The sequence below is a fragment of the Ananas comosus genome, linkage group 16 (genome assembly GCF_001540865.1).
Source record: "Ananas comosus cultivar F153 linkage group 16, ASM154086v1, whole genome shotgun sequence".
Taxonomy (NCBI): Eukaryota; Viridiplantae; Streptophyta; class Magnoliopsida; order Poales; family Bromeliaceae; genus Ananas; species Ananas comosus.
Genome location: NC_033636.1, coordinates 2,312,890 through 2,328,588, shown reverse-complemented (window position 1 = coordinate 2,328,588; position 15,699 = coordinate 2,312,890). Strand labels below are relative to the sequence as shown.

Below are 15,699 nucleotides of genomic sequence, written 5' to 3'. Positions count from 1 at the left end.
ACTGCCACGATATACAATAGTTTCAACGAAATTTAGACTCTGCATATTTGCATGCAATTGCTACTGCATTATAGATGTAACAACAGGTGGGTTCAATTTCCCTGTTTAAATTACTGTAATAGCATCCAACTGCTGCAGAAATTGTTAACAAAGAGGCTCTACTGTTACAATGGAACCACACTGAAATTTGCCGCATTTCCCGCATGGAAGAGTCTAACTTTAGACGAGAGGTTACTGAAACCTATTTAAGAAAAGCGCTTACAATCTTTTCTCTTCTAATGCTGTAAAATTGCGATCGCAATTACCACCGGAGAAGCATGTAACACAACAATTGCAACCGCAATTTTAAAGTATAAAAGAAGAAAAGGTTAAAATCGCTTTTAAAATTATCCTTCTGTAGTATAAAAATAGTGTTTTTATATAGTCACCACATTACCAAACTAGACCTTAATCACCTTTTTAAATAAAACTTATTTGCCGCATTTCCAACTGCTCAGTGCTTTGGCCAAAAACTCTAACCAACTTTTCTGCTGCTAACAGGTATTTAAAAAAATAATAATAATAATAATAATGGCCAGAACCATCAACAGAGAGTCAGTGATCCAACTCAGCTTTTCAACCTTTTGCATGTTGCCTAACAAAGTCAACAGATCCAAACATAGGTGTAAAAGCTCTTTTTTTAAGTTTGAATATATGTGTAACAAGAGCATTACTTATAGCAGCTATCATGTTCAAACCTTAAGTTTAGATGTCCTCCTCCTTTTTGTTATAACAAATAAGATGAGGCAAATGGTTAGAGTGGTGGTTAACAAGAAAACCTTCCCTGAAGAGTACCCATTATACAAGTTGTTCCATGAGCTTTCATGTTCCTAAAAAGTAAGAGAAACATCACAAACATTAGCACATATTTTACTACCATGATGTAATTCCCTGCCAACAAGAACATCAAGGGAGCCCAAGCCAAAGCTTTTAATTTTTTTTTAAGATAAAAGATCAATTTAGGCTTAAATTAAACTTTTGGTCATCAAACTATGGGGCGGTATGAGACGCGTGACACTTTGGTACTCAAAACTTTAATTTTTGTTGCAAAGTTCTAGCTCGAACAATCTAGACTGTTGCAATCAAGTTCCACAGTACAATTTAGTTGACCAAATGGTAACGTGTCGTTGATGATGCAGTGACTTGCAGTATTGTAGTTAATGAGATGGTAATGACTAAAATGCCACATCAGCGACATATTATTATCTAGTCAACTAAATTTGGACAGCGGAACTTGATTGCAACAATCTAGAAAGTGCGAGCTAGAAATTGCAACAAATTAAGACCTCGTTAGGTATCGTTGTTGTTTCTCACTTTTTTAAACACTAATCTATATAATTTGACATATTGGAAGAAAGACCTTCTGTTATTATAGTTGATTAGCTTACAATCCATCCGGCTAAGTGGTAGATAATAATTTGTTTAAAAAAAAAGGAATTAACAAAATATTATTTTAAAGTTTTTGTGTTTTATTGTCAAGTACCTTGGATGAAAGGATAGAAAGCAATCCACTGTCCACTCCTAAACTTTTGATATACAGAAATTCTATTCAAAAAAATAAAAAACAAACACAATACCAAACAAGGCCAAAAGATTAAGGACCAAAGTCTCAACCGCCTCAGTTTGAGGGTCAAAAGTGTGATTTGGCCATCAATTTAAGTATGAAATTATTTCTTTTTTGATAAACTGACAAGATTTTGCATGTAAATGAAGGGATGAACCAGGACTAACAGTGTTTATCATCTTTTGCTGTTGCTGCGCCATGAAAGCACCGCGCCCCTTAAGACTATGATGCTCTTGTTGCAAGAAGATACTCTCTGCATGCCTATATAGTTCCATATCAAGGCTGTTCAATGAGATGATCTGCTGCAGAACTGTTTCTGGGACCAGGAGGCGTGCCTGCAAATCCAAAATAATCATTTGTCGTCAGTTAGTAACAAGTCTTTCCAATGCCATTATTCAAGGAGCATAATCACAAAATAACTTTGCAATTTAGTTAATGTAAATGTGCATCAGCAAAATGCTTGACACATACTTACAAAGCAACTTCCTGCTCACGTTTCTGAATTCCGACAGTCTCACCATGGATGTTAGTCATGAAGAATTTAATGTGCAGGTAAAGCCAATCAAATTTAAAACAGATCCAAAATCAAGGAAGCAATCTTCATAGGCTAGTTATTACATTTTGCATCAAAAAAAAAAAAAGTAACAAGAAGCTTTTCTCAGAATTATATAGCATGTCAAAAATGGTAGCCTAAAATGATAATAGATTAGATGAATGGCCAAACAACAGAAAAGAAGATTGCCTACTTTTCTAATTCTAGAATTTGACCAAAACAGATCACTTCGCTTCACAAACAACATTGAACTTAGTGAGACAGGCATAGCTAAACTGAAAAAAAAAAAAGACAAAAAAAAAGAAAAAAAAAAGAAAGATAGCAAAGTTTGAGCACTATGTCTCTTGGGCCCTCGGTTAAATCCTATTCTGTTGATACAAGCCACATATTTTTTAGTGTATTAAACATAAGGAACAAAATTATTAAGTAAGCTAATTACTGTTGCAAACTATCCGACTCCCTATTGCACCTTACCTCCTTTGAAAAGTTAGCAGGAGCAATCCTTTTCAGAGACATACTACGCCGAGTTGATTGAGATTTTCGCAAGCTGGAAATGCATTCTTCATAGGCTCCCATCAATTTCTCAACAGTCATCTGATATCAGTCAAAAGTAAGAAGGTGCAATTAATGAGAAGATAGTTTTTTTTATATATAAATTAATTTCAAGAAATCAGAAACACATTTTCAAGCATAAAGATAAAGGTAAATCGATGGTATTACATTTGCTTCAACTGATGTAGCATCTGTAGGAGAAGAAACTTCAGTGCCTAGTTGACTGTAGTTGCTACTCTATAATGAAAGAAAGAAAACGCATGAGGGGATATCCTTGCTAATGGTTCAAGAGGGCTATCAGGATTTCATGCACAATCATATCCAGTTACAGTTTACCTGAATTTGATCTGGTTCTCCGGTCTCACTCTCTGGAAAGGAAGAGCTTAATTCTGCGAACGCAAATTCACAAGAAACGACACTTTCATTATCCATATCTCACATTTAATATACCAAACTGTCCGCATAGCTAAGAAAGTTAGCATCACTTATGCACAGAGATGAATCAGATGTTCCCAGTGAGAATGAGAATATCTGGTCTATAATTCCTTAAGGCAAGATACAGAAAAAAGTATAAATAAAAATTAAAAAGCAGCAATACCAGTTTTCCTGGATGCCTCAGCCTGAACATCAGAGGAGCTCAAGGCTTCAGATTGGGAAAGGACTTGTGCTCCAACCATATTAACAAACAATCTGGCAGACTTCTTGTGATCCTCAGTAAGTCCAACATACAGCATTTGATCCAGCCTACTCTGTATGATAAGAAAACAAAGTCACTGCCGTCTAATGGGAAAAATGAGGAGGAGGTGCAAATACGGAAAAAATATGTGTGGTATGATTATTTATGTACCTTTGCAACCTCAAGTACAGCACGGCCAAGTGTTGGGTGTTTCCTCACACATTCACGCACTTCATGAGCTTCCGGCAAATAAGAATTGTTTGTCAGTCCTGCTACCTATCAATTGAAGGGAAAAGGTATCGACAAAAATCAAGAAAGGAATCTAATACTAAGAATTGGAGATCATATCCAAAATTTAAGCAAATAACGCCTACTATAGCAACAGAAAAATTCAAATGTTCTGTCATACACATCACAAAGGTGAAATCCCCAAATAGGGTTTCAGAAAGTCATGCGTAAGATCAAAACTACATGGCTTACAAGAACTCCTGGAAAAAAAAAAATGTGACAATGGTGTGAAAATCATAGATACTAAAGCTAACAAAGAAAAGAAAAGGAAAGCAACGTCCTACTGTACAATACAGCTGAAACAACGGGAATCGTGCTTCTGTCTTCTCTATCGAATGAATCAAAAATAAGTAGCCATGCCCTTTGACAGGTACGGAACACAAAAGTTTGGAACATTTTCTTAGATAATATGTAATCATCTCGTGTTCAAAAGTTCCAAGTTCAATTAAGTAAAAAGGAAGAATCATGACGTAGATGCTTTGCATTATTAGTACACGCACAGCTAAATGATCCGACATTTTCACTGGCGGTGGTTAATTTGAATACTTCAAATGAAAATCAGCACATGCAATAGAAAGAGCAAAGAACAAAATGACTTCTACATATAGACTAGCTTTCAATACTACAAAAGGCTTAGATAAAGTGGGATGAAAATTGAAAAGAATCAATCTTTGCTTCTTCAAGAAAATTTAATTAGTTTAAATGTCAATTAGAGCTCAATGCCTAATGACTACTTAAGGGAGCAAGTAGCACAAATTTTATTCAGCCTTAATACTGCTGGCAGATAGAATGTCATGCAATTCAGCCCCATGACACCCATGTAATGAAAAAGAAAGGCATAAGAAACATGCTACTATACCTGAAAAGTCGCTCCATTGTGAACGATCTCATGAGCTAAAGGATCATTGATGAAGTCATGTAGAGGCATCACCATATTTTCCATGTTATATGGATCAGTTATTTCATTCATCCTTCTAAGTTTCCCAAGTTTCCTTGCATCCCTCTAGTAAAATGTTCCAAAGAAAAAAGAAAATTAGGAGAAGAGGTAAATGAAGAAAGAAATAGAAGAAGAAACAAAAAGTTCCATTGCAACAGTTACATCATAAAATAATCAGGCAATTTCCTGTCCCAACACCAATGAACACCAATGAAAGAAAACTGTGGTAGGTTTCTGTTAGCCCACTTTATGTTTTTCTTAAATCGGAGAAAAGAATAGAAGAAAAGAAAACCCACGATCTTGAGCACATGGAGATCCAACCCTACTGGATTAGAGTGACAGAGGGGGTGGGCGATGTAGGGAAGGGGCGCGAGGAGGGCGCAGGGAAGGAGTCAGAGAGAAAGGGAGGAATGGAGAGTTCTGATAAGCAACCCCACTCAACATAAGCATTAAAATTCATGCACATTTGGTACGTCTATTACAATAAACGGTAGCGACTATTTCTTTTAGGAAAGTTGCAAAGAAGTTGTTGGATCATAATAAAAATCCCGATAGACGATCAAGTTACAGTAGACTCGGAGGAGAGAAAAACTGATAACTTTTAAAAAATAAGGATTATTTGACTAAGGCAGTCAAGCTTGATACTGACGAATGTGGAGGCACTTAGTTACGACTCTAAATTGGCACGACAATAACTTATATCACTATCTTTTCCATTCAGATATACAGTAATTTACTTTAGTCTTTGGTTACAAAGAATAATAAGACATTCTATATACATTCACTGTGTAACTTCAACTTTAACATGCATCTACGTTTTTACAATGTGAGAATATTTCAAACTATAAAGACCAATTAGAAATTGAAAATTGGGAAGGCATATGTTCAATCCCAGTGAATGAAGATAAATTGTTGTGATGGTGAGGAATTAGGATAACAAGACTCAGAAAATAACAGATGATAATCAAGTCTCCACACAACGAAGAGTACCAATAGTATCTAAAACAAGCACCGTTTCCACTTGTAAGCTGCACAAACTACCAACAGCTGTTGTTCAAGGTAAAAAATAGAAAAAATCGCAATAAGATATCTGTTTTCTCCTATGAGATAGACATAGATATACACAGGAAAAAGAAAATTTGAGTTTCAGGCTCCCTTTCAGAATCTGGGACATTTCCTAACTTTTTCTTAGATTTTAATTGTTTCCAACTATAAGAGTAATTCCAGAATTGAGGGGAAGCTTAGCTAACAAAGGGGAAGGCTCAAAGATGCAAAATGGTTTGGGGGGGATATGAATTAGGAAATCCGTCTTTGATGCATTTGTTCCCATAATTTTACTAAAACTTGGTTACAATTCACAGTAAAGCATTGTCACAAAACACAGGTGGAAAAAAAAAAAAAAGTTGAGAAAAATACCCGAACAAAGAGGTCCTCTCTCATCCAAGGAACCAAGTATTTCCAAGGCCAGATATCCAACGTGCTTACACCACGAGATTTCGGCCGTATTCGACTAGACATTTGCTTCGCTGAAGTTAGGTTTGGATGCACAAGAAACCTAGCAGCAACTTCCACAGAAAATTCATATGTGCTAAATACGCGATCAAGTGGATTTCTTAATATTGTCACCACAGAGGATCTATCTTCAGGCAGTTTGGAAATCAAACTATAGTCATCATGACTAACAACCAATCTGCAGTTTGGTTTGCTGCCCAAAGTTAAGATGTAAGTAACTAAAACCACTCGAATAAATTTATCATGTGTACTCTGTTACCTAATAAGAATGCACAATATCAATATACTCTAATTCCTCGGGTTTCACAGAACTATGAAAGAATCGTCAAAAAACACAAATACCAATTGGTCAAATATGCTTATAAATTGTCAAATTATGCGTTTGAAATTCTATTGGTTGAATAGTAAATTAGTACGTACAAATGAAAAATATTTCAGATTGCTTATCAGCACAAACAGAAAATTCGCACAACACTAATGAACTCCTGGTAAGTGGTCCAGTGGTTACTGCTACTACACATTATAACTGCTGTTTCCATTCTCGAAATGCACTTATAGAGGAACGTCTACTACTTTCAATAAAAGTTTTATAACTATTACTGTTTTCTAAACCAAATGATAGCAAAGGTAGATGAATGATGTTCTTTCTTACTGTTTTAAGAATCAAAATGTCAGAAATTTTGAGAGCGACAAACTTGCAACAAACACAGAGCAAACATTTACATGCTTGCGCCATATACCATTTGTATCTCACATAGTCTATGCATAAGAGAACTAAGTGGCACCGGTACAGCACAATCTAATATATTTTTCAGCCAAAAAGGACAATCACCTGGGGTCAAAACGCAGCTTGTCATATGAGCGTGGGCATTCCTGAGCACTGGTGTACAGCTTTCTCAAAAAGCTGCCAATAGTAAAAATATCTGTCAGCATAAGTTCGGTGGCACAAAAATGTACTGTGACTTTATTATGTAAGCGCAACTTTGGACATACTTACCAATGGAAGTATGTTCGTCCACCGGTTCTAGGAACATGTAAAAAGAACAATAAATCTTTCAGGTTTAACTTATCTCTGTCTTGTCCACTCTCACGGGAAGATTCTACCCAATTCTTAACAACCCTTTGACAATGCAAATAATTATCTTCATTGGAGCAGACAGGTGTTGATATTGCTAACCAATAGTAAAAAAAAAAATTACTGTCAGGTTATTCACAGTAGAGGCATGTGCCAACACTATCAATGACAAATTGTTGATTAGTGAGGACACTTCAAGTAACTAGAGAAGCCGTATTCTATGAACTAACAAAGCAAAACAAGTATGCATTTGGAAAATTAGAAATATTGCCAGAACATAAAACGTTGCTAATAGAAGTTATGACATATGAGCTATCTGAAATAGCTAAAAGAACATCTGCAAATGCTGCAGAAAGAATACCCTGAAACTAATAACCACATCTCAAATCACACTTCAACTCAGAAGATAAAGACAATGAAGAATAGGTTTCGACTTATTGTAAAAGAATTCTTTGTGAAATCTGAATTACTAAATCAGATAAAGGACTTAAACCAATAACCAACAAGTAGGATAAGGGTTGGAAAGACATAAATAGGTGATGTTAAGCTCGGTTCTATAAATGAAAGAGTGTAAAAACAAATTAGAGCAATGTACTGTGTACAGAAGGCAAAACTACTGAGAAACCAGAGGATTTGAGAGATTATGGTTGGGCAGAGGACCTGCAAGACTTTTAATTCATTCATGATTAAAGGAAGAAAGGGTGAAGATACAAAAGAGTGTAAATGCTAATGTCAGTTATGATAAAATCTAGTATCAAATGAATACAAGATTGACATGAAGAACATAGAAAATGCTCCAAAAATTCCAGCAACAGAGAGAGAGAGAGAGAGAGAGAGAGAGAGAGAGACGTAAAGCTTGTAGAAACACAAAGTACATGACAAAGATTAAAGTACGACATACCAAATAATAGTAGTACTGTAGAAATGATAAACTTGAGGTTTCCTGACATTTTTTGTTTCTTGATCCGGCTTTACCTACAAAAACAAAAATCAAAGACAAGGTCGCATCACAAAATTGCTTCATACGGTGAAAATTAGAGAAACCCCTAGAGTAGGTGCAGGCAAGAAGAAAAAGAGGAAGAAGAACCCAAAAAAAAAAAAAAAAATCAGTAGGAAAATTTCTCGAGGTAACGAATCTATAAAAAAGACATGAATCGTGAGTTCTAAACAGTATGTATGTTGATTTCTTGTATGTATGTTGATTTCTTGTACTGTTACCGTTTCGCCTCCTCCCCTCGGCATTCCTCCCCCTCCGTCAAACCCATCCCCTGCAGTACGCCCTATCCATTCCCCAGCCCCCACCTTACTACGCTTTCCATCCGCCCTACCGTCCCAACCACCCCAACCAAATACCCCCCCCCTCTATTCCGTCTCCAGCACTTTCTCCCACTCCCACCCCCACCACCGTCCTTTCCTCTACTTGAATGGTGAGGTATAAACACATATGTTGTCCACCCTTTCGCCTACTCCCCCTCTTTATGAGTGCAATCTGTGATATGCGCCAATAGGGACCTCGGCCGTTTTTTGGTGGGATGGTTGCCATGGTAATGTACGGCGCTATACGGTCCCGTTCCAAGCCCTTTTCCTCCCCTTTCGTCGGTCCAGTGATGTACAGCTCCTTATCTCCCTCGTTTCCACATTTGTTGCCTATGGTCCTTCTTCATCCTTGCATTTAATGCATACTATCCTCTTCCGCCATAGACGGTAGAGCCAATGGGGAATGAATGGCGATGGAATTACTATTCGTCACCATTCTTATCTATTCTCTGTATTTTTTTCTGCCTCTCCCGTTCTTACTCTTTGTACTAATTATCCTCTCTCTCGGAGGTGTTGGCAATGTGCGATAATAGGATTGGCCACCATCATCAACATCTCCTTATTTTTATGCATAAACGGGTTTGTACAGCCACAGTACTCTCTCACTCTTCCCTCTCTCTTTCTCTTGCTTGCCTCTCTTCTATTTTGTACTCTCTCCCTTCTCTCTCGGAGATGTTGGCAACCCATAATGATGGGATTGGCAACCATCATTAGCCTCTCCTCGCTTTTATGCATGAGCAGGTTTCACAAAGTACTCTCTCACCCCTCTCTCTCCCTCTAGCTCCTCCCTGTGTCCCTCTGGTCATGCGAGGCCTTCTCTTTTCTGCCCCTTCCCATTAGAAGTGTTGGTAGTCAACGATGATGGGATTGACCGCCATAATCACAATCTGCTCACTCTATACAATAGCATGTCCTTAGATCGTACGACACTGCCTCAACATTGCCACCTCCTCCCTCTCCTTCTATCTCCTCCCACAGCCACCCTCTATCTCTACTACGCTATGCTCATCGGAGGCCTCATGCTATAAATAGAGGTGGTACTTCTCAGAGAGAACACAAGGCGGCCCAACCTTGGATCCGAAGGTTTGATAGTTCTTTAATAATAATTCTTAGAGATATTGTGTCTTCAAGATTTTATTTGTATGTTCAATTAAAATATTGAATTTTTTGTGTTTGGTAGGTAACTTCTAATTAACATCTTCCGAATACCCTTTGATCCTATAGGTTTTCTTCCTTCTACCTTTACTTATGTGACAGTTTCTAAAAATGGCGTGGGTATGAATTTCTGCTAACATTTTGTATCTTCTTTGTTTGCTAGGTAGCTACAGGCAACCCCTTGCGAATCACACCTTGCTCTCCTCCTTTTTTGTGTTGCCGATTTGTTCCCTACTTTGTTTAGTAAAATTCCACTCCTTATATATTAGTGCTAAATGTTTTATTGTGTGGAATATGTTGTTTCCCATATATATTCCTTACTTTCTACGTCCTTTCTCATAGATGTTGTCTTCTCTTGAACTTTAGGATTTTTTTTTCCTTTGAGATGAGGCTCGCTTCTCTTGTTCCTATTTATTATTTACTCTTTTACTAAAATTGCCTCTACAAATGAATTTATCCTATGTTTAATAGATTTGATGATGTTATTTAAAGCCTCTCTCCCCTCATTTCATTTGTCGACTTTCTGTTTGATTAATAAATGGCTCTAAATGGCTCTCCCACATTCTTGCTTCTTTCTTCCTTGAACATATACTTTATTACCTTTCTTTTCGTTAATGCTTTATTCGTTTGGTTAATGTCCTAGAAGGCATAAGTTGAATGAAAGAGACAATGATGATTTTAATAAAAGGAACAAGCAAAAATAGAGAATAGTTGATTACAACTCTCTACTAAATTAGTTTACATTTTTTTTATGTGGGATTACACTTTTGTTTGGTGTCTCTGCTTCGCTGCATGTTTTCATTTTGCTTCTCTCTATTTCCAAGCTATTTTCCCTCCTCCGGTGTACTCTAATTTTTACATGCTTTAGTGCTAGAGGTAGTTTTTTCATGCTCTACTGCTGGAGATAGCTTATGTAATTGTGAATTCACTGTTTTCATACTGAAGAAAATACAAGTATTACCATGTTCTGTTCTAATTCTCTTCGAAAGTGCTTTCTCTTTTTATCCCGCTCTTTTCTCGCTGTTTTCTTAATTCCTTCCTAACCTTTTTAGAAAGTTTTGATTTGCCTCCACTACATTGCCCCGGATTTTTTAAGCGGTCTTATTCTTCCACTAATTTTTTCTTTCCGTTACATACTTTTTTTCATTTTTTTGCTTAATGTTTTCTTTACTGATTCTCTATTTATTTCTCTTCCTACCGATTATGAGCATATTGTTTACTATGCCTCTTTTCCTCTGCTTTACAATGGGATTTACTAGTGGTTGTGTTTTAAATTTATGATTAACAATTTTACGATTTACTTGTAGTTTGTTAAATAAATGGCTTTGCCTTATTCTTGCTTCTCTTTTTCTCGAACATATGCTTTATTACCCCTCTTTTCATTGATGATCTATCTGTTTGGTTAATGTTCTAGATAGTATAAATCGAACGAAAGAGGTAATGATGATTTTAAGTAAAAAAACAAAAGAGAACAAAAAAATAGGAAATAGTTTATTACTGCCCTCTATTGAAGTAGCTTACATTTTTTTTATGCGAGACTATGCTTTTGTTGCATGCCTCTCCTTCGCTGCGTGTTTTCCTTTTGCTTCTCTCTATTTCTAATATATTTTCCTCCTCCTGTGTGCTCTCATTTTTATATGATTACTGCTTGAGATAGTTTTTCCATGTTGTACTGTTGCAGACGCTTATGTAGTTGCGAATTCATTATTTTCATGCTGAAGAAGATGCATGTATTACTGTGCAGTGAACTACCTGAGCCTTTGCAAAAGTGCTCTCCTCTTTTTGTTCTTTTCTCCCTATGGTTGCCTATCCTTTATAGAAATTTCAAATTGCCCTCCACTACATTGCCGCGGATTTTTTACATGGTCTTATTCTACCACTGTTGCTACATGTTTTCTTTAGTGATTCTCTGATTGCTTCTTTTCTCGCTGATTACGAGCATAATGTTTACTATGACCCTTTTCCTCTGCTTTAGAGTGGGATTTACCCATGGTTACGTTTTACATTTTTTTCGATTTGCAACTTTACGATTTGCATCTTTTCTCATTGTGTAAGCTGAATGAAAGAGGCAATGATGATTTGAAGGGAAAGAGCATGGAGAAAGAGAACAGAATAATTGATTAATGTCCTTCCCTCAATTACTTAAGATTTTTCAAAGTGAGCTTACACTTCTCCTACAGGCTTCTCCTTTGCTTCATGCTTTTCCTTTGCTCCTCTTTATTCCCAAGCTACTCTCTACTGTATTGTTCTCTAACTTTACCATGATTTACTGACGGAGATAGTTTACGTATTTGCGAATTTTCTGTTTACTTATTGAAGACGCATGTTTTCCTTCGGCGGTGATCTATCGGTGATCTATCTGAGCCTCTTTGAAAGTCCTATGAAAGAGTATTACATAATTTTTTTCCCAATTTTGTAGTTGTTTGCTTACTTAGTTTTCCACCCTTCTCTTCTATGGATACTTATCTTTCTTGCATCTCTCGTCTTCTTCCATGTACTTATTGTTACCTTGCAGCTCCACGATGACGGTTATTGAGCTTTCTTACATTAAATTACTACGTGTAATTACTAAGAAGCTCGAGATGGAGATGCCTCGCTGTGAACTAACTATTGATACAACATCGCACTGTATATTATAAATAGAATTAAAAAGGTGACATACATAAAAGTAATAAATGTTAAATAATATCGTATTCCATATCTAAATGACAGAACTTATTTAGAATTAGGTTATGATCCAAATTTTACCTATATAACTTACGTAGACTTTTATTTTTATGTTGTCTCTATTGTTTTAATTCAGAACAACTATAAGAACTTCTTGCAGCAAAGCACGGGTTCTTAATTAGTAAAAGATAAAAGAACAGGCGTAAGAGTCAACAACTATCAAAGAAGATAGCAAGAAGGTGAAATAGGAGTCAATCTTGGGAACACAGGGTAGAAGTTTCCAACAACGAGATGAGATAACAATGATTGAGAAGCACCAAAACACCATTCGGTATTTGCAACCCCAAAACATCAAAAAAGTAAAATTAAGATCAACACTAGTAAAGCTCTCTCTAAAGAGAAGGTCAGCTAAAGAAAGGGAAGAGGAGAAAAAACAAACATATTTAATTTCATCCGATGTGATCTCCAAAATCTTTCTCGTTCCAATTGGGAATGAACTAACGCAAATCCTTTTAACACCAGGAAGGACTAGAAGAAAGGAATGTCGTAGATGTGTCCTCGGAATTAAGGGTGCCATGTCAGTTCATAAGCAGATATTGCAAAGCAAGCAAAGAAACGGTCCCAACACCACCAAAAGCAACATCCTGAGTAGCCTCATTGTAGCCACAAGTGCAATTTTATTTTTTATTTTTTTACATCCCTCCACTATCAAGGGAAAGACCATTGTTGTTTATTTATATTAGTTTAATATAGCAATCAATCAATAAATAAAGGAAAGAATAGAAAAGAATAGTGCCACTGCATATTGAATGAGATTCACTGTACACACCGGTTGAAATGCAAGAGCAGAGACAGATGGCTAACTCTGACTATTTAAATGGTGGTGTTTTTTTCCAAACCAAAGTACTCTTTTTCTTATAAAATTGATCAGGGAATCCGAATACCTAAATAGGGTAGATTCCCAAGGGCAACCTCAACACAAAAGCAAGGAAAAGGGCACAGTGGGGTAGGGGAAAAATAGCAGGACAAAACAAAAAGGGCTTGCTCGATCGCTACCATCTTTGGTATTTTGTTGATGTATGATTTTATGGAACTGGGCCGTATGCTAGGAAAATGAAAGAAATATTGCCATGCCAGTATATCTGTCATGCCAACAATCAGCCAACACACCTTTCTACCATAGTAAAGCAATTCCCAATTCCAAGTTTGGGGTGTTATTAGACCAAGAAAGGCTCACACATGTACACGGAACCTAAAACCCACAACCCAGGATAAGGAGTAGGAAGAGCATTCATTGGTCTTAGCTTGAAATAGGCCTCTTTGGTTTACTAGGCTGAGGTCAAGACCCAATATCTTTTCCTTATTTGTTCTTACTTTCCTTCATTACAATTCCTCGCTAATGATTTTTCCTAACAAAAGGGACACTACAACCAAGACAGATAAGGCCAAGAAGTTAAAAACTAGAAACGTAACTTGATTTCCTATGTTCATAATTGCAAGCCACCTGGACCAGACAAGCTCATTGTGACACGTATGAAAAAGCGACCAAAAAGGCATTAACAAAATATTGTTGGATTTACTTGATCACTTATTGCCTCAAGATACAATAATACATGATTCTATCTATTTGTTTTCCTTTGTGTTTTCTTAAAACCAAGGTTTAACTGAGTCAAACAAGACATTGCAAATGGTGCTCACATTTATGAATAAATTCAAATTTTTGTGAGCACTAATTCTGATATGAAGAATGCTTATGTTGTAGCAATTCCATCCAAAAGGCATATAACTTCTTTTAGTCCTATATCCTATTCAATAGCACTGCACATTTCATTCCACTATGTATCAGAAAGGAATGAGACCCTGCCTGCAAATTCATGACCTCCTCTTTATCATTTCTCTCTTTAGACAATTAAGCTTCCTTTTTCAAGAAACAAACCAGTAATTGATATCTATTTAGTTGAGGTTCGGTTCTTTCAAATGAAGATTTCCCATCATGGTTAACACTTGGTTGTTCATTTGTTTTAGCATGCAATAAGAACTCCCTATATAAAAGAAGTTTTTCGGCGGCATGACCGTCGTCTAATATCTTGTCTTGTGCCCTTGAGGAGAAGAAGTGTTAAGCTCTCCCGGTATAAATTTTACAAAGGTAAAAGGACAATCAAGTCATGGTGTTATTTTAACGCTCAAACATACAATTAACTTAGAGCCCCATCAAATGCTCGAACAGCTAGGAACCAAGTAAATTGTTCGCATACTAAAACCACAAATATAGAGACATACCTCAACTAAATTAGAGCCTGAGGAAGGGCCAAATGTCTCCAATCATGCTCGAATCGTGGGACACAAACGTATTGTAAACAGTATCACCATTAGGCCCTATTTGGATGCATAAGTATTTTGTTCGACATATCTCTTTGGTTTACTCAAGAAATTCATTATAATCAAATGTCTTAATTTTTGTGAAGTGAAATATGCTGGTCCTATAAAATCATGAATATTAAGACCTTTCGAGGAAAAAAGAAGTCCTAACACTTCCAATCAAACAAGAAAATCTCCATACTCATACTGAATAAGCTACATAATTCATTTTCCCTATGTTTTTCCTCGCTTTTCCAGCCGCAGATAACTTTTACATTGGCCAAAGAAACAGTGGCAATCATGCCTACAGATACTGCAACAAATTGATTCTGAATATACATTAAATTAAATTTTTTCACGGAGAGATTAGGAGGAGGAGCACGCACCGTGGTCGGATCGAGGAAGAAGCGAATAAATATGCTTTAGTCTTCTGTTAGAGTGGCGGAAGGGAGGAGAAACCCTAGACGGGGAAAATGGAGGTCGGGGTGGAGGAAAGGGACGGAGAAGAAGGCGAGTGGGACCCACGCCCGCCCGCCCGCCCGCCGTCGGGGAGCTGTCGGGCGTGGGCGTGGGCGTGGCCGTCGGGGAGCCGTCGGGCGTCGGGGAGCGGTCGGGGAGCGGTCTCGGCCAGTGGCTCCCTGCTGATAGAAAAAAAATATTATAATTTATAAAATTAGTATATAAAAAAAAATAATTGCATCCAGCTCTAAAATAAACATAACAAATTACAAATATATTTCTATATAGTTCAATTTTTTTATATTATTGCTATAAAAATCTTAATATTTTTAAATATATATCTCTACCTTTAGGATCCGTCCAAAAAATTTAATCTTATTTTAGTTAATAAGATAAATTAACATTTTTACCCTTTTTATATTTTATTTTTTTCTCTAAATTAAAACTCTAGCAATAGAAACTTTTCTTTTTCTCTTTCTCTTTCTGTTCCTCTCTCTCCTTCATGCTAGTTTCGAATCCGTAACTAAAATTTTTCTGTCTCCAATTC

The 15,699-nt window shown here is 36.6% G+C and overlaps 1 protein-coding gene across 2 annotated transcripts; it reads right to left on the bottom strand.

The window, feature by feature from the left end:
• Positions 544-15,300, bottom strand: LOC109722462 (protein-tyrosine sulfotransferase-like). 2 transcript variants are annotated; one of them, XM_020250530.1, is made up of 13 exons: positions 15,080-15,300; positions 8,098-8,171; positions 7,119-7,293; positions 6,954-7,025; positions 6,026-6,314; positions 4,532-4,675; positions 3,556-3,660; positions 3,307-3,457; positions 3,045-3,097; positions 2,877-2,945; positions 2,631-2,750; positions 1,771-1,938; positions 544-869 (listed from the first exon to the last, which is right to left on the bottom strand). In XM_020250530.1, exons 2-13 carry the CDS (start codon positions 8,144-8,146, stop codon positions 732-734), a joined length of 1,533 nt encoding a protein of 510 aa, XP_020106119.1. In that variant the 5' UTR covers positions 8,147-8,171; positions 15,080-15,300; the 3' UTR covers positions 544-731. The 2 variants fall into 2 exon arrangements, with proteins under 2 accessions (XP_020106119.1, XP_020106120.1); XM_020250531.1 differs by having other exon boundaries at positions 6,026-6,299.